This window comes from Drosophila tropicalis, unplaced genomic scaffold (genome assembly GCF_018151085.1).
Source record: "Drosophila tropicalis isolate 14030-0801.00 unplaced genomic scaffold, ASM1815108v1 contig_158, whole genome shotgun sequence".
NCBI classification, from domain to species: domain Eukaryota; kingdom Metazoa; phylum Arthropoda; class Insecta; order Diptera; family Drosophilidae; genus Drosophila; species Drosophila tropicalis.
The window spans coordinates 10,049,018-10,070,000 of NW_027172602.1; the positions used below are offsets into that span (position 1 = coordinate 10,049,018).

A 20,983-nucleotide genomic window follows, 5' to 3' on the forward strand; every position below is an offset into this window, starting at 1 on the left:
AAAAAGAAGAACAACAAGACGAAACGTAACGAAACGAAACTGGTAGACAGAAACAGAAACAGATAGAGATAAAGATACATTTACACAGATAAACATTCGGTAAAGAACTCACGGCAATTGTGGGGGAGAGGGAAGAGGAATCGAATGAAAGAGACAAAACAAAACTTACATACAAATAATGTATTAAAGTAGCTTATAAAACAAAATTTGTATGAATGGTCCATGTAGAGTGCGTTGCCTACGTGACATGATGTGACTCTCGTCTCGCTAAAATACAACTTGTTGTCTGGAACTTGTGGCCAGGTCTGTTCTGTTCTGTTCTGGTCTGGTCTGGTCTGGTCTGTGGTCTCTTGGCTACTCCCTCGACAAACCCAAAAACCCCAAACCGAAACCCAAACCCAAGCCCAAGCCCGAGACACTTCACTCGACTCAACTCAACTTAACTCTCTTTCGACTGCCATGCGGTAAAGGCATTTTGGGGCATGGAATAATTCCCATCAAATCACGTCGCTTACTTTTTTATACTTCTTTTTTTTTTTTTTGCGGAACTCTTCACAAAACTGATTCAGACTGAGAGAGATTTTTCTGTTTGTTTTTTTTTTTTGTTTTTCTGTTTTGCGAGCATCGCAAAAACAATTTGTAAGCAACTTAAGCTGAATTTTGTTTGGCGTCTTGCATAAATTATAAAAAATAAGAAGAAAAACAGCAACAACAAAAACAACACAAACAACATCCACATGCATATACCGCATGCTGAGCAGAGCCAGAGGCAGAGACAGAGGCAAGAACAAGGGCTAGGGCAAGGGCAAGGGCAGGGGCTTGGGGAGTGATGGCAGGTGGCAAAGGTATGCATGCATAAATAAATTCATTAAATAGCCCAAACCTAATGCCCTCCTCCCCCCACCCCCACCATTCCAAAAACAATTGCCCTCAATTACTACTAAAAATCTGTTCACATTTAGACCACAAACTGGCTGTGTCTTGCAAAACTAATCCAACGCCAATAAAACTACTTTAACTACACCATGGACTCTGTGATGTCCGTATCCTTGGTGTCCTTGTCCGTATCCGTGTCCATGTCCAAGTCCAAGTCCAGCTGAGGTCGAGAGACTTCTCCTCCTGCACTCAATTGAAACACACACAAAAAACACTTTGCCAACTATGCAACCTATTACTCTCTTCTACTTTTTACGTAAAGCCATAATATTAATCTCAAGATTAGATTGTGTTTTGTTGCTGATACACACACCCGCACACACACACACACACACACAAATAATAAGATACATATGTCTATGTATATGATGGAATGGCAAAATAGTATTTTGCGGAATGCTAAATATTTATGTTGCATCTATTTGGGGCATCTTCTTTTCAAGGGTTGGGTCCATATGGGCATGGAGGGCTCTAAATGACTTGAGATACAATCGGTAGACCAACGATCAAGGGTTGAGAGCACTGTACAAAAATAAGTGACTACATTTTCATAAGCTTTTTTTGAGTTATAATTTGGCCATCGACGTCTAAATACTCTACGAGCTTCACCGAATGAAGCAGCTAATAACTTACGTGGTGAAATTAACTATCCAGAAATATATTACAAGATCGTGTCAATGCTATTATAGCCTATATTAATCGAAGATTCGGACAAAAAAAGTATTCCAAAGTGAGTTTAACTTGGCTTAATGGGTCTTCCCAAAGACCATTTAAAAGCCGAACGATTCGGAAACTCCTTTGAAGTCTTGTTTTTCAGTGTAAGAATTGTCCGTTGAAATCCCGTATAGTTCCAGCAATGTCCTGCTACAGATTTTGTGTGTTTTCTCCCTTTTTTTTTTTGGCATTCGAATGATGGGAAGTATGTGCTCGGTTTACTAAAAGAAATTCATCCTTTAGCCTTAAGAGAAACAAAAAAATCAAAATTAATAATAATGAAACAAGAGCAAAAAGCATACCAATTCCATGGCCCCAATTCGGTTGCCCCTCCATACCCAGCACATGTACATATAGAATAGGAGGGTATAACCAAAATGTCGATATGCATGTTTTGGATCTATCCATATTCGTCTAGCCATTTGTTGCTAATAGACGCATAAGGGAAGTAAATGATGTTGGGATGCGACGACTGACAACTGAGTGGGAATGAATAATGAATGCAGGGTATTTCGACGGGTCGTTGCCCGACATGGGTTTCTTTCTTTCTTTTCTTTTTTCTTTTTTTATATATTATTTATTGCTTCATCAGTTTTTTTTCGGTTTCTTTTGTGTGTGTGTGTGTGTGTGTGTGGTTTGATAACCCCAATATAAATGTTGAAAAAGCCGCAGTCACTCTCCCAAACACCCACTTATTGGGTGTGTGTGTGTGTGTGTGTGGTTATATTGGGTCACTGTTTGAGGATTCCAACACCAAACAAAAAAAAAAAAAAACAAGCAGAAGAGAAAAGATTGAGTTGGAGATAGTCACACACGTACGGCAAACGTTTCAGAGTGATCCATTTAAGCCTTGGCTTTCAATTTGTCAACTCGCCTTGCATTTTTCATTAGGCCACTTCAATTATTTGCCATTAGATATTATTTATTTATTTAGCCATTGTGTTTACTTATTTATGGCCTGCATTTAAATTAATTTGTGCAAATTGCAAATTGATAACGGACGCTTGAGGTTTGGAGAATAGAATTTAATTTACAAGCTTCGAAGGGTCTCAACCCTCATCTCGTTCCCCATTCATTTCTATAAGGCATTAAGGGACAAAAAAACAAACCAAATTGAATGGGGTAAAGAACATTCTTGCCTATTCACTTGAAAACATAACAGATTATTATAAAACAGAGATTACCCTGTCCCTCATTGATTGATTACTTAATTTATGGTTGCGATTTCAAAGGAATCGAGTTGTTTGCACAGATTTCAGACATGTAAAGGAGTTTCAGCTATTTCGGCCCACTTCAGGAATATGTACCTTATACTTTGCCACTTTAAATGGCCTCCTTTCCTTCTTTTTTCCAATTAGAACCACAAGTTGCTTGGCTGCACATTCAGCCCGTATTCACAATCGCATTCATTCACACTCATTCACATTCGTGTGAGAGGCAATGTCTTTGCCATTCATTAAATGGGCATGGCCCGAAACGTAAATAAAAGAAAATAAAACTCAAAAGCCAAAGAATAGGACGTCTGAGTGGGAGGTGGAAAAGGAAATGTGAAAATTGCATTCCCGCATTAGATTAGTTGCAAAATGAATGGCCGCAGTTTTCACTACTAAGTATAGTCAGACAGAGGACAGAGCGACAGTGAGACAGTCAGACAGACCAGATATAAAAAGCCAGACAAAGATGCCTGGGTAAGAAGCTGGTACGGGGTGACTTTCTTGTTCTTACATTAGAAGAAAAGCCAAAGCCAAAGCCAAGATGCAATAGAAAAATCTTATGAATGTTGCTGCCAATTTGCTTGTGCTCTTCGAGTTTGAGCTATGTAAACCAGTTATCCATTTCTTTTGGATAAAGTGGAAATAATTTTTATGTAAATCAATAAATATGTAAACCATTTTGACCTAAATGGAAGCTTGTTATTGCCATTTCCCTTGAATAGGTCAAGAATCAAAAATTAATATTGGCTCTATCCTCAAAGACTACTTACCCTCTTTTTCTTTCCTGTTTAGGTATAAGCTGGTAGTTAGCTGGCATAGGGAGGTAAGATTTTGATGAAAAATATATCATTCTTTGGGAAATTCGTTTAATTTTCTTTCGTGGTTTAAGAAAAAACTTACTAATTTGTTTCCTAAAACGGCTCAGATTGTCGTGGATACCACTGTATATTCATAGGGTATATAATAATCGCCATGGCTCAAGTAAGTTTGTTATTATTGTACAATTAGTTGGCATAAATAATTAAACTTTGCTTCTTTTGTTTTAACCAACAATTTAAGCTAGCTTAAGATGTTGAGTCTAAGATTGGTCCAAGTACTATTAAAAACTTTAAAAGACTCTAGTCATATTAAATTTAAATAAACCAACTATTAATAGAAAGCTATTTTCGTTGTTAACTCAACTGAGATGGCCCAATTGAGTTTTCTTGGAAAACGAGTAGATTTTAAAGTTGATTAAGCTTGCTATTGCTATACAATTGCTTAGTAGATTGTGATGTGTAACTAGATACAGGTGGAGACATTGCCAGAAATACTTACATCACCTGATGATTACATCACTCACCACTTTTATGAGTACTTCGGAGACAGCCTTAACAGAGAGATAGATCAATTTAATTTCCGTGATGGTAAATTCAATTTGAATCACTTTTGATAAATACAATCTGGATACCCTACAATCCACAAAGGGGGTACATACATTACACCAAAGTATCCGAATGAAGCTGAAGTGAAAGGAATTTTCATTTCCACCCCTTTAAGTAGACTTTAAATTTGTTGGTTTATATATTTTATTGGAAGGTGCTTTGAATTTCATTTGAAATTCAATGAGAAAGTCGAATTGAGCTCATGCACTTGCTGAAAGGGATATTGTTATTGTTTCTTTAAATTTAGAAAAACAAATAGAAATAAATATTTTGATGATGGTGAATTTATTTGATGCAGAAAATTTATATATCTTTCGTAAGGAGCAGAGTAGGTATTTGTATATAAATTGAATTCGGAAGCGGATGTGGATGGGGATGCGGATGAGGATAAAAATGTGAATGTAATGTGAGCAATTGGGGATATGCATTGACTTGGCCTTCTTTCAACATTGATCACACACACACACACACACACACACACACACACATGGGGAGGAAAGAGAGAGAGAGAGAGAGAGGGGGAGATAAAGGTGGCGATAAAAGAGATGCTTGGGAAAACAGTAAAATTGTAACGTTTCTTGACAGGCTCACTCAACTGTGTCCAGGCTTTAGCTCTAAGGCTTTTGTGGCAATTGTTTCAATTTGATTTGCTGCAAGTGAGGCTAGCACACTCACACTTACACACACACACACACACACACATACTAGAGTCATCCGCACATCCTCATCTAGACCGAATCATCAACATCCTCATCGTCATCGTCATCATCATTGGCAAAGCCATCCATGGCTTCTGTTACGGCTACAGTTGATGGCTGAGTTTCGGTTTCGGTTACCATTTCTGTTTCAGTTTCTGTTTCAATTTCGTTTTCAACTTCGTTTGGCAGCTGCAAAAAATTAAATGCATTTTTCATCTCTATCCATTTCTTTCGTTCTCTGTGCAATGCATTGTGACCAACCTCATTTCTAACTTGAAAGGCATCAACATGTTGCTCTGCCTCCGTCTTTAGCTCTGACTGGGTCTCGTTTTGGTTGCGTACGTAATCCGCCGGATCTTTGGCTAGTGGCACATCAAGGCTGCGTGGCAGCAGCGGTTGCGTGTTGGTTAATTTTTCTGCATTTTGTGTGGCATTAAATTGTATGGTTCAGTTTGAGTCGAGTCGAAAGCAACTTACGCTTATCCACCCGGTAGCCTCGATTATCGGCCGTGTAGAAAATAGTCGAGTACTGTGAGTTGGGCAAGGGAATGGAGTAGTAACCTGTGCGGGCCAGTACAGAGCGTTCGTAGCCGATGGGCAGCCAATAAGCACGTTCATAACGTGTATCTCCATTGCTTAGTTCATATCTTGAGTGTAGGAAGGAAGAACAAATTGAATACAGGGGGGCAATTTTCACCCATCTTAAAATTCAACCGACCTGTATTCATAGCGTCCATCTACATGCCGATAATCGTATGCATCGATTAGCGTAATCAATCTGTTGTCTGTCGATGGTGGATGAATTGGAGCTGGAGCTGGAGCTGGTGCTGGTGCTGGAACTGGAGCTGATGGTGCCACCAATGGTGGCCAATGATGGATGAGTTGATGGCGACGATCTGTATCTGTTTTCATTGTAGTCCTTCTATGTGGTGTTCTCGGCGTAGTGCTGGTCGTTGTGCTGGTCCGACGTGGACGAATGGTCCAACGTGCCTCAATGGTGGGCAAATTAAGACACTGGAGGCAAAGAAGCATCAGGCCCAGAAGCACACATTGATTTAGTCTTAAGCTCGGCATTCTGTGGCGTCTTGTCTTGAATATTCAATAATTGATTGAAGTTGATGGACTTGAACGGTTGCCTTATATATGGGTACACCCGAAATCGAAGTATCCCAAGAAATGGAAGGCTGGGGAGAAATCGACGAAAAGAAAGCTCAAGAACTCACCACAAATAATCCCTACAGATGCCCCTGCCCCTTCCCTTCCATTCTGACACCCCTCCTCTGACCGGCGAAAAGAAATGCAAAGTCTTTGTCATGGTTGCTTTTGTGATTTTGACAGGCACAGTTTGTTTTTTTTTTTTTTTTTTGTTTTTTATTGTTGGTCCTACTGAACCTTGCTCTTGGGGATTTGTGCCTTGTTTTTTTTTTGTTTCTGTTATAAACATACATACAAAATGTTGTTTGTTGCGCCGCCAACGGGCAGCAAAATTGTGTCAAAAGCAGATGCAGACGATCCAAAGACCCAATCGCAGTCGCAGTCGCAGTCAAGACCAAGTTGAAGTTTAAGTACACAGCCATGGTTCATTGACCAGGCAACTGTAGCAACATCATCCCCATCATCGTCATCATTATCGTTTCACATTCAGCTATCGACAGGACCCATCTTTGCCTTTTGTGTGTTTGTATGTGTGTGTGTGTGGCTGGTCATTGATTTCGGTTTGACGTAGGCGTCGAAAATGTTTTTTTTTTTTTTTTTTTTTCTGGCCATGGCTTAATTGTTTAACACTTGTGTGTGTCTGACTGACTGACTGTCTGTCTGTCTGTCTGCATGTGAGTGTCCTTGACAACGACTAGAATTGAAGGAGTTTATCGATTTTGAAACAAGTTGAAAAGGGTGTAACACAACAATTTGTTCTTTTGAAGTTGTCAATTCAATTTAAATGAAATTTATTTTAATCTTTTCTAAAAACGCAATTCAAGATTAGTTAATTGAATAGCAGCATCGATTCACCTTAAAAGGGAGCTTAAAAGGGAGGACGGATCAAGTACTTAAATGAAATTATTCTTCATTTGGGTTAATATTAACTGGGCATGATAACTAGTTAGCCTTTTATTTAGACTCATTTAGTTTGGTTTCTTCTAAAAGCAAATTGTAGTTAAGTTCCTTTCCAAACAAGAGTTCGCTGAGCCTTTTGCTGGTTTTTGGTTGTGTATTCTACTACTTCTATCTAACTTTTAGTATTGCTAATTAGTTAGTTAGTTCATCATTCTGTGATTCCTGTTATCCTTTTCTTTTGTGCCTTTAATTCTTTAGATTTTCAGTAAATTTTGTAAAAAGTCAAGTTTTATTTTTGGTTTATCTCTGATTTGGTTTAAGGGTATACGAATTTCGTTGCGATCCTAAGTTAACTTGTTTCTTAATAGTTTACCCACAAATATTTTGCTGTTTGATTCTCTAACGTATATGATTGATGATCCATGTACATTAATTAATTAATGTTTCCAATTGGCATTAACAAATAAAGTCTCTCTCACTTGGAGACTTCTTACAAAGGCGATTGGCTCTTTGTGGGAAGGTGGATTCAACAGTTGTCACTGCTTAAATGGGTTATTTGATATTTTATTCGTTATTTTTGGGTCTGAGATGACACAATTGTCTCGCAACAAGGTTAAACAGAGAAATTCCCAGAGAAATGACACCGATCGAAGGAGAGATGAAATTCCATTTCATTCCAGAGAGAAGTTGTTAATAATAAATGTATATAAAAAATATATATATATATGTACATATGAATGTTCTGAGATTGGACTAACGGTGCATCGATGCATACAATTTTTGACTTTCAGTCTTGGTCTTCGTTCACGTTAAAACACTTCTCATGTAAATGCCAATGAGACGAAATCGCGAGAGAAAGAAGCAAAAGCCATCATAAAAATTATCAACAAATGTTCGCGGCAAAAACAAAAAACCAAAAAAAAATGAAGAAGAAGAAACTGCAGTTGCAAATCCCGTTGACACCAAAACCAAAGGGAATAAAACTAAGCCAGCAGGGACAGAGGAAACAACCAGGAGAAGGGACAATAAGGAGAACAAACTAATAAATATTTTGCTAGCACCGATATAAGCATAAAATATTGTTTAGGTTTCGAGTCGAAAGCCAAAAAGAAGAACAGAAAAAAATGGTCGACTCAGCTTGTTTGTGTTCGCTTTTCACAATATTTTATTTTACCCAACTTCTGGAATTCCCTGCCCTGCCCTCCACCACCGCTTGATGCCGCCTTTCTTTAGCTGCTGCTGCTGCTGCTGTCTAAGCCATGAATTTATATTGCCTCGGTTTCGATTAAGTATTTCGGTTATATAAGATGAGTTTTTTTTTTGTTTTGCTTTCCTTGGTGTCTTGTCTGACTTCTATGTTGCGCATTCCCAAACAGTCAGTTTGAAGGGCAATAGGCGGAGGAGCAGGAGTTGCTGCTGGCCTAGTCCTAGATACCATGTCCTTTGCCCAATCCTTGTTGTGGTGCAAATTGCTCAATTATAGGCATGCTGTCTTTTTTGACAGCAACTTTTGTCGGCCTGTACGGAAAAAGTTTCATTTTAAGTCGATTACTACTTGATTTTCCGTTTGACAGAAAGCCAGAAGGAGTCGATGACAAAATGTGTGTCACAGCAAAAGAAGCCAAGTCAAGGACAGATGAGAGAAACAGATAGAGAGATAGAGAGAGAGAGACAGACTATTCTGACCACATACATACGCAATGTCTTGTGTGACATTTGGCCTTTCTGCTGAACCAAAAAACATTCTTGCCCCTTCCTGACTGTATGTAAATTTGTTAACAAAACCTACTTCAATCCTTGTTTACCCTACAAATATGCTGCTCATATTGTTGACTTTGATTGAAATTTCATTAAATTGCTTAACCATAGTACACCAGAGCCATCTGTTTGCAGTAATAAACCTAAATCTTATATCAAATTGATTCAAAACTCTCATAGCTTCGGGTCACCTTATGAATAGTTTATCCTTGCATCCGAAAGGACATGGATGAATGTTACCGATTGATGGCATTCATTTCATATGCAGAAACTCAACTCAACAAAAGTCCAAAAAGTAACAAAATTTTTATTTGATGAATTTTAATTGGCTCTGAATTGAAATTTATGAATTATGAACCAAAGAATGTTTGGCCAACATAAATACTGTATAAACATAGGTTTTAAGGGGTAAAAAATGTACTTAAATGAAATGCAATTTAAGTGTTGAAATAGAAAGTCCCTCAACAAAATGTTTAGATACATTTGTAGATTGTATCCAACAATGTTTATAAACATTTCTTAGAACTTGATTAGCGGTGGCAGATTCATTGAGAGGAGATAAGGGGAATCCCCCTCGTTAAGGACAATATCTTAGCCCTAAAAGTGTTAAGTTCGATATTCAAGACCAATTTTCCTTAACTCTGCACTTGATAAACGACTGAGAGAGAGAGAGAGAGAGACAGATCGACCATGGAAAAGATACTTTTCTGACTATGAGGAAACTGTTATTAGATATTTCATTAAGCAATATTTTGAAGCATTTACCCAAGGTAAAGTATCTTCGAGGTTGATTCATGTCCAGCAAAAGCAAACAGATATCGCTTTAAAGTTCAAATTCGTGATCTTATATATATGTACATATATCTGTACATAAATGTGACGTACTCTTAATTTTTCTTGTCTCTGTTATGTGGGTATTTGTTTGGGCCACGCGCTACAAATGCAAATAATCAAACACACAACAAGAAGACTGAAAGGACTGACAACTGAAACGCTGACAGAGACAGACAGAGAGAGGGAGAAGGAGAGACTGAAATGATGTTACTTTTCGTGCCAGGAAACTTCTTTCGGCTGCTGCTCCATGTTGATTTAGGCAAATTCGCCAAAATCAACCGAGGATGTTGGCGGATGTCAGCGGATGTGGCTTCAACCCTTTTATTTATTTTTTTCTTACTTTTTGGTTGGAAGCAAAAGAAAAACAAAAAGAAAAAATGAAGCAAAAATAATTCTCTAGTCTTGGCTCTCTTGGCTCTTGGTTGTGTGGTCCATCTTTGGTTTGGTTTGGTTTTCTTCCGTAGGGGGAGGGCTGGGAGCAGCACACAAAGGCGCTTCATCAGCAACAACAATGACAGCTAACAAACAACCGTTAAGTGCCGCAACAAATCGCCAAAAATTGAAAACTGTGGGAATACCACTTACACACACACCCACACACCCACACACATACACAGTGCCAGAAAGCCAACACACATTTGTAGATACAAATCTCGTTTAACCAAAAAACAAAAAAGCCGAAAACAAAACCGAAACAGAAACAGAAACAGAAACAGAAACAAGAAGTATCAAAGACAATAAAAGTAAATAAAAAGTATTTCGAAATGCCATTTGAATTAAATTTGACGCAGATGAACAAAATAAAAGCGAGACAGAAGAATAAGCAGAGAGCCAGAGAGAGAGAGAGAGACAGAGAGAGAGATTGAAATTAAGAAACTTGAAAATTAAAGCCAAAAAATGTGTTTGTTAAAGTTACTATGGATTGAAATCCAAGCAGACGAGTCAACTTACTTGTTGTTAGTTACTTGTCTTAAATTGAAAAATAATGACAAATTCTTCAATGAATTTGAGACAAAGTTTCCACATTTTTTGTTTCCGTTTTGTTGTCTTGGCCTTTATTTATTGCCCTGACACAGACATGGGCCAATTTTGATTACGATATTGCGCCTTCTTTTCCATTTGTTATTTGAGAGAATTCTCAATTCTAATAAACAATAATTTCTTCAAATTTTAAAGTGAACAAAATTTTGTCTAGAAAATTTATTAATTTTTTTTGTTTTCTTTACGATTTTCTTCTTGTTTGGTTTCACGTGCACAAAAAATTCTAATTGTATATAAACCGAACGACTTTTCGTTATCGGCTGATCGATTATTGATTATCGTTTTCGATGTGTTCGAAAACAATCGACTTCAAGTTGCTCATCGCGTTGCACTCGCGGCGGACTTTTGAGATATTTCACTGAAATCCAAGGCAATAAGTAATAGGTCAATGAACTTCATTGAACTTGAACTCACCTTCAAACGGATGATAGCCATTGATATCGGATCGATAGCATCGCAGCTCGTAGGTTAAGTCATGTGAGGAGGTTAGACGCGGTTGGGTGTAGAAACCTTCGACAATTTGACCATGCTGCTCCTCGGAATAGTAACCGTGTTCCCAACGACGGACGCCATTCGGTAGGGAGTAACTAGATGAATGTAAATAAGACAATGGACGATTATTGCCATGTTTTGCTGGCCATCATTCCGATTGACTCACCCATAGACGTAGCTGCCATCTTCGTTTAGATCGTAGAAGTTGTCGCGCCAGGGATTGTAGGAGGGTGCCACTATGGCAGGTTCTTCTGCTTCCTCTTCGCCTGAGTCGCCCCCTTGCTGCTCCAGCTGCTGCTCGTTTTCCTCCGATGAGGAGGATGACCGGGAGTCATCAGCAAAACGTGCCAAGGCTTCAGCTGATGAGCCGGGTGCCACAATGGCCGGCTGACGTCTCAGCTGTCCAGTTGTCAATGGGGCAAAGGCATCGGTCAATTGATCGGCCAATAGTTTTTTTAGTTCCTCCCTCATCTCATTGGAATCCAAACTCTCGAATCGTTCAAAGCTCTCACCACCATCGAAGTTCGGAGTCTGCAGCTGACGTGCCGGCAACCTTTGTCCTCGGGCAATACCCAATACCATGAGAACAAGCAGGAGCTGGACCTGGATCTGGAATTGAGTGTGACCCGGAAGCATGCTGGTTGTGAACTGCGCTCCCTGGCCCGCTGAACACTCTACATTTATATGGCTGGCAATGGCCGAATGTCTTGGCCATGCCACAAATCTGTCAACCAGTATGCTGAATGCATAAATTTTGGTGCGCCAAACAAAAGTGAAATTTGCATTTTGCATTGTGAGACCGAAGAATTAAAAGTGGAGAATTATGGGCCGCAGAACGAGACAGATGTCGTCGGTGGGTAGAGTAGATGATAATGATGCCCATCGAATTGGGTCACACATAAACAAATCGTTGCAAATTAATCTGAAATGTTGTTACCATTTCCGTGATTTGTCTATGAATTGTATTTTTGAAGTTTACTTTTGGGCTTCACTGGGCAATGGGCCAAAATGTAGCATAATTTTGGGATGATCAATGAAAATTCGACAAATTTAAGAAAATTACCCACAAAATACATTACTAACTTAAAAATTGAAATCCCCAAACACCAAAAAATTATTTCAAATAATATTTAGTCTCACTTGCACAACAACATTTTAATTTGATCGCATTTTATTTTTACACACTCATTTTGCTTAATGTTAGATTTTAAATTTCATTATCGTTTTACAATGTTTCCATATAGTATAAAGTGTAAGTTTAATTTTTAAAGTCGTTTCTTATGCTTCTAATTACATTTACTTGAAATATTATTTCATTACAAAAAAAAAAAAAAAAAAAACACAAAAAACCTTTGCTTTGCCTTAGATGTAAAAATAATTGTTTAATTCTTACGACTAGCAATTCTGTTTTCAGTTGACTTTAAGATTTTTCTCTCAAAAATCTACATTTAGATTTTTTCACTTATTAGTTTAGGTTTAGTTTTTACACAATTTATCTAAAACGATGAACAAACGAAAACGACAACGAAAACTTATATCAAAATGAAAATGTTGTCTATTATATTAACCAACAGAAATTGAACTGATTTAACAATCATTATCATTAATTTATAGGTAATTTATTTCGTTATTTTTCTTATCTTTTTTTTGTATTTTTATTTTTTTTATTATTATTGTATATCTAAATAAGTAAAAAAAGCTTATCGAAAACAAAGGCCCACAGTAAAACTGAATGAGCCTTAAATATTTATATCTAATTGATTTCATTTTTTCGATTTATTTATTTACAATTTATTTGTTAGCATTGTTAAATGGATCCTTTTGGCAGCTCTGATGCTTTGGATATGCCCCTTTTGCCAAAATCAAATACAAATATAACGTATATGTATATATATATTGTTTTTTTGAATGACCTCAGAATTCGATGGACTTGTTTTGAAATGTTGTTGATTATGATAAATACTTTGTATCTAAAATAGGAATCGATTAATCGGGATCCATCTAAAAAAGATATATAGGGCTTTCATTGCCATATAAGAGTTTATTTGAAAACGATTTTCCAATATTATTTAGTTATACTCACAAAATACTGAAGCCAATCAAATGAATTGAAGTAAAGGTAGCAGTAACTTTAAATGCAATACATTTTTCCTCTTAACTACCCTCAGAAGTTAACGAATTGGTTAGAAGTTTTTCGCCTAATTTCCCCCAAAGACCAAAATAAAGTTAAAGTAATGTACAAGAAGGCTAAACGAATTATTTATTATTTAAGAATGAAAACATCGCTTATGATACGATATCCATTAAATAAGATTGAGTATTAAGAAATTTATAATTGGTTAATGATTTTTGTGTTATTTGGCTGGAAGGGCCCCATAAAAGAGGCAATAGAAGAAGCTCTAGAACCTCAAAGCAAATATTAGAACGAAATTTGTTGAGCTCTTACAGCCTACTGCATACTTTAAGGGGCTGTGTGACCTCCCAGGTCCATATTAATATCGCCCAAACGTTGTTAGAGCCTTGTTAGAGTCTTAAGAAATGATCCACCAAATTCTTGAGAAATGACAAGTTAAAGTAACTTTTTGTGAATAAATTTAAAAACCTTTTTTTGATTTAGTCCATTTCTATGTTTAGAAAAAAAGTGTATTTTGTCTTGGCCAATTAAATAAAGTTTTATTTGTTTAGAAAGAAATGAGTTTTCTAGGGTATATAAACATCAAAACTGCTAAAGTTTTGTTGTCTCTCTTTTTTATACATTCATTATTTGTTTTTGTTTTTTTTTTTTTTAAGTTTTAAACTTTTGAATTTTATTTTAATGACTCTTCTCTTGCTTTTTGTTTTGAGTTTTCTTTTGTTTTTACTGTAAATTCAAGTAGCGCCTTTACCACTTTATACACTCATGCCAAACTGAAAGTAAATAAAATTGTGAGAATAGATATATATATGTACAAACTATATACTCTGTGTGTGTGTGTGTGTGTGTGTGTGTGTGTGGGTGAATAAATAATGAAAAATTCTGTTAATATTTTTATGTTAATAATGAGTTCTTTGTTAGTTTGAAGATTGCCCTGTGTCATGGCCAACAAATCGGTGACAATCATCTACTTGACTTTTTGGTTTTCAGTTTTCATGACAAGGGTCAAGTGTTAATCATCCTAATGAACTCTTCCTCTTCCTGCCACCAAGTAGTTTGCCACAAAAATGTTTCATGTAATCTGAATTGCAAGTGTGCTTAACGCCATCACCTCGAGAGAGATTTTTTTCCTTTTGCCGAGGTCGAGTCGGGCAACTCATCGCTGTCATTGCTCTTCCAATTCAATCAATCAAATTGGATTTCTTTGTCTTATCTAACCACCTCATCATCCATATCATTCTCATGCTCATCATCATCATCATCATCAATTTCATTGTCATTTTTTGACGCACAACTGTGTGGAGCTAGGGCCATATTTAACCTGTCGTCCCATGGCTGGGAGGGACATCCAAACTCACACTTTTTGCCCCGACTCATTGCATTAGGATGACCATGCTAATTGTGTGCCCACAGATTTGAGAGAACTTGACAGAGTTATCAGACAAAGTTTGTAAGCAAAGTGTTGAAAAAGGGAATGACTGCTGGTTCTTTTCTATCCTTGGGTTTTTGCTAATTTAACCAATTGAATTACAAATGGATTTTCAATTGCCAAAAGCGATATACCAATCCAAGAAACTGTGTGCATCATTTATGATGCGTATGAGTGTGTGTGTGTGTGTGTGTGACAATCAAATGAAACCGCAATGCGGCTCTAACTAATGCATAAAAGTGTGTCAATCAAATGGCTAGAAAGTTTTCTCTTTTGGCAAAAACTATATTTGAAATGAATTCACAAAAGAAAAGATGTCCCTGTATCAAGATACATATCGAATCGGGTCGAATCGAAAATAATATAAACAAATAATAGATAAAGTTGTCTTAAATTGAGCAAGAATATATGAAAAGTTAAAATTCAGGATGAAAACATGCACATACATATGAGTGGGTGTGTGTGTGTGTGTGTTTAATGTGAAAGCCTAATACTCTTTGTTGTAGCACATGTGTCGCCTCTCCAATAGTTACTCGCCACACTGGTTTCATCTGCAGCATTATGTAATTGTTAAGTTAGTCATGTAGAGCAAACAAGTAGATGGTGGCTTGGTTTGGTTGGCTTTCGGTTTGAGTTTGAGTTTGGAATGGTCTTTGCCATTGTCCAGCCCCTTTGCAGTTGAATTTGCAAGAACTGTTCCAGTTGTAGTTTTACACACACACACACACATGCGATGGTTTGTCGGAGGGCTTTTGGTTCTGGTTCTGGACATGCTCCAGCAGAGGCTGGCAAACAGAAGACACTGTGAAGTTTTCACCAAAAACAATGATAAAGCCTTCACACACACACACACACACACACAAATACATATACACGCACCGCACACACATACCGTTTATAGATAGATAGGGTAAAGAAAAGCGCGAGAGGGAGAGACAAAGAAGGGAAGTGACGACAATGGCACAGCCAGACACTAAGCAGACCGTTGACAACGTGTCGTATGAACAACATGCACCAGGACATTGTTGTCCGGCTGGACTGTTTCACCCCTACCCACCATTACCGCCAATTCCTCGTTTTTCCCCCACATTTTTCATTTTTCTTGTTGTCCTTGTTTTGTTTTTTTTATATCTTCCTCCAGGGGGAGGGGGGAGAGATCTGAAACTTCTTCATTTACATGCATTACAAACGTGGACGATGAGTCGCGAGACCAGTCCAAAGTCCATCCATCACAGGCACGTGCTCTCTTGTGTGGTCTCAGTCAAAGTTAACTCCCACGTCCTGGACTCTAACCCACCCCTTTTTCCCACAGCAATTTGCGTGAAAATAGTTTTTAAGTGATTTTCACGTTCATATGAATGAGTTTTCTCGGTCCTCATCTCCCCCACCCCCCACATTTTCATTTCATACATGATTTTTCATTTCGTTTTCGTAATTTCCTCATGTCTGTTGGCGCTTAATGATTATATATTAAATTTATTTATTTCTCTTTGCCTTACATCAATTTCAAAGACAGACAGAGAGGGAGAGAGAAAGAGAGAGAGAAAGAGTGAGCAGAAAGTAACTGAATGAATGCATTTTCATTTCGTTTTCATGTTTAAATTGAAATTAGGGTTCTCAATACAATTTATACTTTTTTGAGGAGTTCTTTTTTTTTTTTGTCAATTTCCTGTACATATCTTTATGGGATTTTCAACTATCAAGGCAAACACAAACAGAAAGAAAGAAGAAATAAAGAACCGACTTTAAGGATACTCTCCATCAATGTGTTAAATTCTTTGCAGTTTTGCTTCAATAATATACCCTCAATTCCATCGACACAGATTCTGTGCTGGGTATTAAAAATGCAGCTGAATGCTTACAGGATGTGTGCATGGTGGCGGCGGTGCGGTGGAATTGACGAAGGATGCATGGAATTGCTGGCGAGGACCTTTCCGTGTCTGATTGCGACACGATGCAACGGTGTCGTTGCACAATGGTGCCTGCGGTTAATATGTTGGCCATTGTCCTCTTGTTGTTCCAGTTGCCGTAGTTCCTGTTGTTCCTCTCGTTGTTCGCTTTTTCGTTGTTTTTGGTCATGGATGTTGTTGTTGTTGTTGTTGCGGTTGCTGATTGGCGGGCAATCCTTAAATGTCAATGCGACGTCATGATAATCACGTCTGGCGCTGAATTCCGTATGTCGATGAATACTTTAGACTCCTCGTTCTTTTGCTGCTTATTGCCGGACAAAATGTTTGTCTGTCCAGGGCTCGGTCCATGACCCTGTCCCTGTCCCTGTCCCTGCGCCTGTGTCTGTCCATGGGCATGAGCCTGCGCCTGTGCCTTCATGGCTGGCAGTCTCTGATGGGCGGGCAACGTCGTATGTCCATGATGCAAGCGCTGCTGCTGTTGCTGTTGTTGTTGCTGCTGCTGCTGATGCTGATGATGGTGATGACACATCTCCTGCTGGGGCAACACCGCTGGCTTACCCATTGGAGCCACTAAGAGACCATAGTGTGAACGCTGATGACCACTGTGCCGGTCCTCTAGCTCCATGGCCTCTTGATGTGAATGATGCTGCAAAGGCGGCAGCGGCGGCGGCGGCGTTGCCGTTGCCGTCGGCTGCATGCTGCGACGATGCAAGGTGCCCAACAGCATTGTTGCCGCTCCCGGAGGCGGCGGTGTATCCTGCGGCAACGACACTTGGCCAACTGTTGGCGATGATGCCTGCTGATCATAGCCAAATGTCGAAAAGAAACGCGGCGGCGGCGGTGGCATTGAGCCAACAGCTCCTCCGCTTCCCTGTGAAGATGAGCTGGACTTTTGTCTCATTAGTGATGTTGTCCTACCCACTCCTATTCCTCCCATTCCGCCAATGCCTGGGCTGTTGGCAAATAGTGATTCCCTGTGGATCACAAAAATGAAAGAGAGAGAGAGAGAGAGAGAGAGAGAGTAGATACAAAAAACGTGTGAGGAGTATCGAAATATTTGTCTAGGCAAAGGTTGAGGGTATACATATGTATATACAGTGGGGAGGGGATGGGATGGGAGTGGTAGAGGGAAAGCTGCTAGGAACAGAGGCTGTCAATCAATTGTCAATCTTTATTATAAAGCTGTAAAGCCAGCATAGATATTGATTTAATAAGATTGTATGGAGTAAAATTTCCATTTCTACATACACTAGAAAAAAATGAGTTGTTAAATCAGTTGGATTTAGGTTTCTTTTCAGTCGGGTATTCAGTGCCATTCCTTAATTTATTTTCTCAGTGTATTTACATATGTCATTCAAACTGTCAAGTCTTTATTGTAAAATTTTTGCTGCTTTCACAATGACTGCGACTATTACTAAGAAGGGCACACACTACAACTATTTGTCATGTGAACGGATTGTCGTTCATTTTGCCTACACGCCCGATTCACCCCTGTCACCCCCCACTGTCCCCATCAAACTGTCCTGCTTCAATATACAATATTAAGTATGGTATATGGTACGAGTATGTTGCTCTATGTCTCTCCAATAAAGACAGACAAATGCAAATACAAATATTTGCATCGATTTGTGTTGTGTTTCGTTGCGTTGCGTCGCGCTGCGTTATATGTACGCGAAGCAAGCCAGGCGCCGGCTTTGTCGCATGCCTTCAATCTGTCCCCACTATCAGGAGAACCAGAGACAGCATCCAGGCATTTCGTCTGCCTACTTCCCCCGTTTACCCACATTGTTATTGTTTTTACACAGTGTTTTCTGTCGGCAATTGGCACATCTATTTGACTCTACGCATATGCTAACAACGACAAGGAATTGCAAGAATTGGGAATGGGAGCGGGAGTGGGAGTGGGAGTGGGGAAACGGCAACGGGAATGGTAACAGGAACTTGTGTCTAGCTCCGTATCCACATAATACCAAAACTCTTACGCAAAAAGTGAACATGTGGAGCATAAGAGTGAGTGAGACTCACCTCGTTTGACAGCCCATATCACAGGCGGTATTAACCGGTACTGACGACATGGCCGCCTTTGTCATCATCTCGTGCGTGGCCGTTGTGGTGGAGGATGATTCGCCATCGTCGATGGCACAACCACCACCACCACCATTGCCACTAAGACTTGTTTGGGCCATGTCCGGATGACGGCGTAGAATGCTGTGCTCCTTTTCCTTGAAATCGGCTTTGCTCGATTGTGTCGACATGGGTATGGCTTCGCGATAATAACGATTCGAGACGTCATCGAGTATTTGTAATGAGGTCTGTGAATGTTTTTGCCTGTTGTTTTTTCGTTTTTGGTATTGGAAAAGAGCGTTAAGAGGTCAATTAATTGTAAGTTATTTAAGACCTCACCAATTACGAAAGTCAATTAGAATTCTGCTACAAGAGGCAAAGCCTAATTAAAACGATTATAAATTTATCAGAATTAGGTAAGAGTTTGCTGACACTTTAACTTCTTTCTCTATCGATTAATATCATTTAAATTAGCTGTTGACACAATATCAACGTAAGACTAGGCGTATGTGTAATTTTCTACTACAAGACTGAACTGTTTCCAGCTAGTTTTCAGAAACGGCTAAAAAACTGGCCAGAAAAAAGCAAACATGACGCTACAGCCGAGAAGTATGCCACAAAAAGTTAACAACAGTCACAAAATAAAGGCGTTAAGCATTTAACGAATTATCTCATATATATATTTTTGTTGCCAATAATCTGGTTTTATATTATCTCTTAACTAAGCAGTTTTATTTATTCAGGTGGCTTTAAATATAATCAGTATTAAAGTTGTTGGTTTTTATTTGTATTCCCTTATTTTATTTGTCTTTTGATGCAATTGTTAAACATATTTTTCAGAACTTTTCAATGAGTTTTGTCTGGCTGCGCTTTCTCTCTCACTCTTGGTTTTTTTTTTCGCATCATTATCATGAAATCATCATTAATAATCTGAATTGGCGGTGGTGAATTTCAATTTATCACTGAAGCGTTCACAATGCAGCTTAATGAATCTTAAATCGATTTATATGTGTATGTTACGTACCTTGATATATTCTCGCGGGAGCGACCCTTCGAATGGCGACCCATTTCATCAAGTTTACTCTCCTTGGACTCACGTATATGTTCCTGCAAAAGAAAAATAAGAATCATACTCGATGCAATGGGGCGCAAAATCAAAACCAAATAAAACGACCAAAAATATATATGTACGTATGTGATGTATATATACATAGGAAGAATAAGAAGCAATCAGGGTAGAGAATAAATTTGTTCAGGTGGCCTTTCTTTTGGCTTCACATCTGGATTATAAGTAGTTGGTTAGGTTGAGGACAAAAGTAAAGAACAGCGAAGGCCATAATCAAAAAAAAAAAAAAAAAAAAAAACAAATTAAGCTAAAAAATGTTGCTCTCACTCTCATGGCTCTCCTGGCTGAACAGAAGCTGGAAACTTGGCGATTGGGGATAGCAATAAAAATACACACAAATATATATATAGTGTATGAATAGTAAAGTATCCAGTTTCTTTTTACCTATTCCACTTTTAAGGGCAAACTCCCACGCCCACGCCCTCACCCATCCTCTGTCGTCGACCAAATTACAATTTATAATAGCATGAAATAAGTCAAATATTAAATGCACCTTTCTTGTTTATTCTTCTTCTCTTTCATTCTATCAGTTTCTCGATTACTAAGCATTTGATTGGTTAGTGAAGAAAAATAACTATATTATTATTATTATAAGAAATGACGAACAAATTGTAGGTATATATAGAGTCCATTATAGTTTTTATTCGCTTGCTTTCATTCTCAATTTCATGTCTGATGGCCAAAGCGTAATTTGGTTTATATTTTCATTTAGAATTTGATTTTGATTGCATTTTCTTGAGATGCATTCACATAAATAAATATGTATATTCTTAAAATTATGCTTATTACATTCATTTGGTAAATGTGTTTGGTGTTAAATCAAAAATGGAAATTCCCAATTTGTTTGTCCATAAGTATACTAAGCGGAAGACTAATGGATTGGATTGCCAAGATGGGGTTTAAAATATGTTTCTTTTGGGAAACTCTTTCAACAGTTTATTCACTGTGCAAGTGACTTCTTCTTAACCTTTTTGCAGCATGACAGACTATGCTAACTTGAAGGAACAAAGTCCTTTGTTTTGAAAAGGATAATCTGTCAAGAGACTGACAGTTTTGAGAACCTTTTCAATGACTTGGCATTCAAGTTGTCACTGTGTGTGTGTGTGTGTGTAATAAATGTAGCTATCTCTTAACTTTGAGTAAATGCATTGATA

At 38.2% G+C, this 20,983-nt stretch overlaps 3 protein-coding genes across 3 annotated transcripts in view; all 3 read right to left on the bottom strand.

Annotated features, from left to right (window-relative positions):
- Positions 1 to 5,016: 5,016 nt before the first annotated feature.
- On the bottom strand, positions 5,017 to 6,060 carry LOC137584775 (uncharacterized). The gene is made up of 4 exons (XM_068300339.1): positions 5,705 to 6,060; positions 5,464 to 5,633; positions 5,248 to 5,402; positions 5,017 to 5,175 (listed from the first exon to the last, which is right to left on the bottom strand). Exons 1-4 carry the CDS (start codon positions 6,058 to 6,060, stop codon positions 5,017 to 5,019), a joined length of 840 nt encoding a protein of 279 aa, XP_068156440.1.
- A 4,889-nt stretch (positions 6,061 to 10,949) lies between these two features.
- Positions 10,950 to 11,802, bottom strand: LOC137584786 (uncharacterized). Its single transcript, XM_068300350.1, has 3 exons — positions 11,333 to 11,802; positions 11,089 to 11,261; positions 10,950 to 11,032 (listed from the first exon to the last, which is right to left on the bottom strand). Exons 1-3 carry the CDS (start codon positions 11,800 to 11,802, stop codon positions 10,950 to 10,952), a joined length of 726 nt encoding a protein of 241 aa, XP_068156451.1.
- A 4,390-nt stretch (positions 11,803 to 16,192) lies between these two features.
- Positions 16,193 to 20,983, bottom strand: part of Neto (Neuropilin and tolloid-like) — a 68,244-nt gene continuing 63,453 nt past the window's right edge. Inside the window, exons 11-13 of the mRNA XM_068302697.1 lie at positions 19,728 to 19,810; positions 18,665 to 18,967; positions 16,193 to 17,613 (exon numbers count right to left, since the gene is read on the bottom strand). Coding sequence (XP_068158798.1) covers positions 16,863 to 17,613; positions 18,665 to 18,967; positions 19,728 to 19,810 — 1,137 coding nt within the window. The 3' untranslated portion in view covers positions 16,193 to 16,862. The remainder of the gene's footprint in view (positions 17,614 to 18,664; positions 18,968 to 19,727; positions 19,811 to 20,983) is intronic.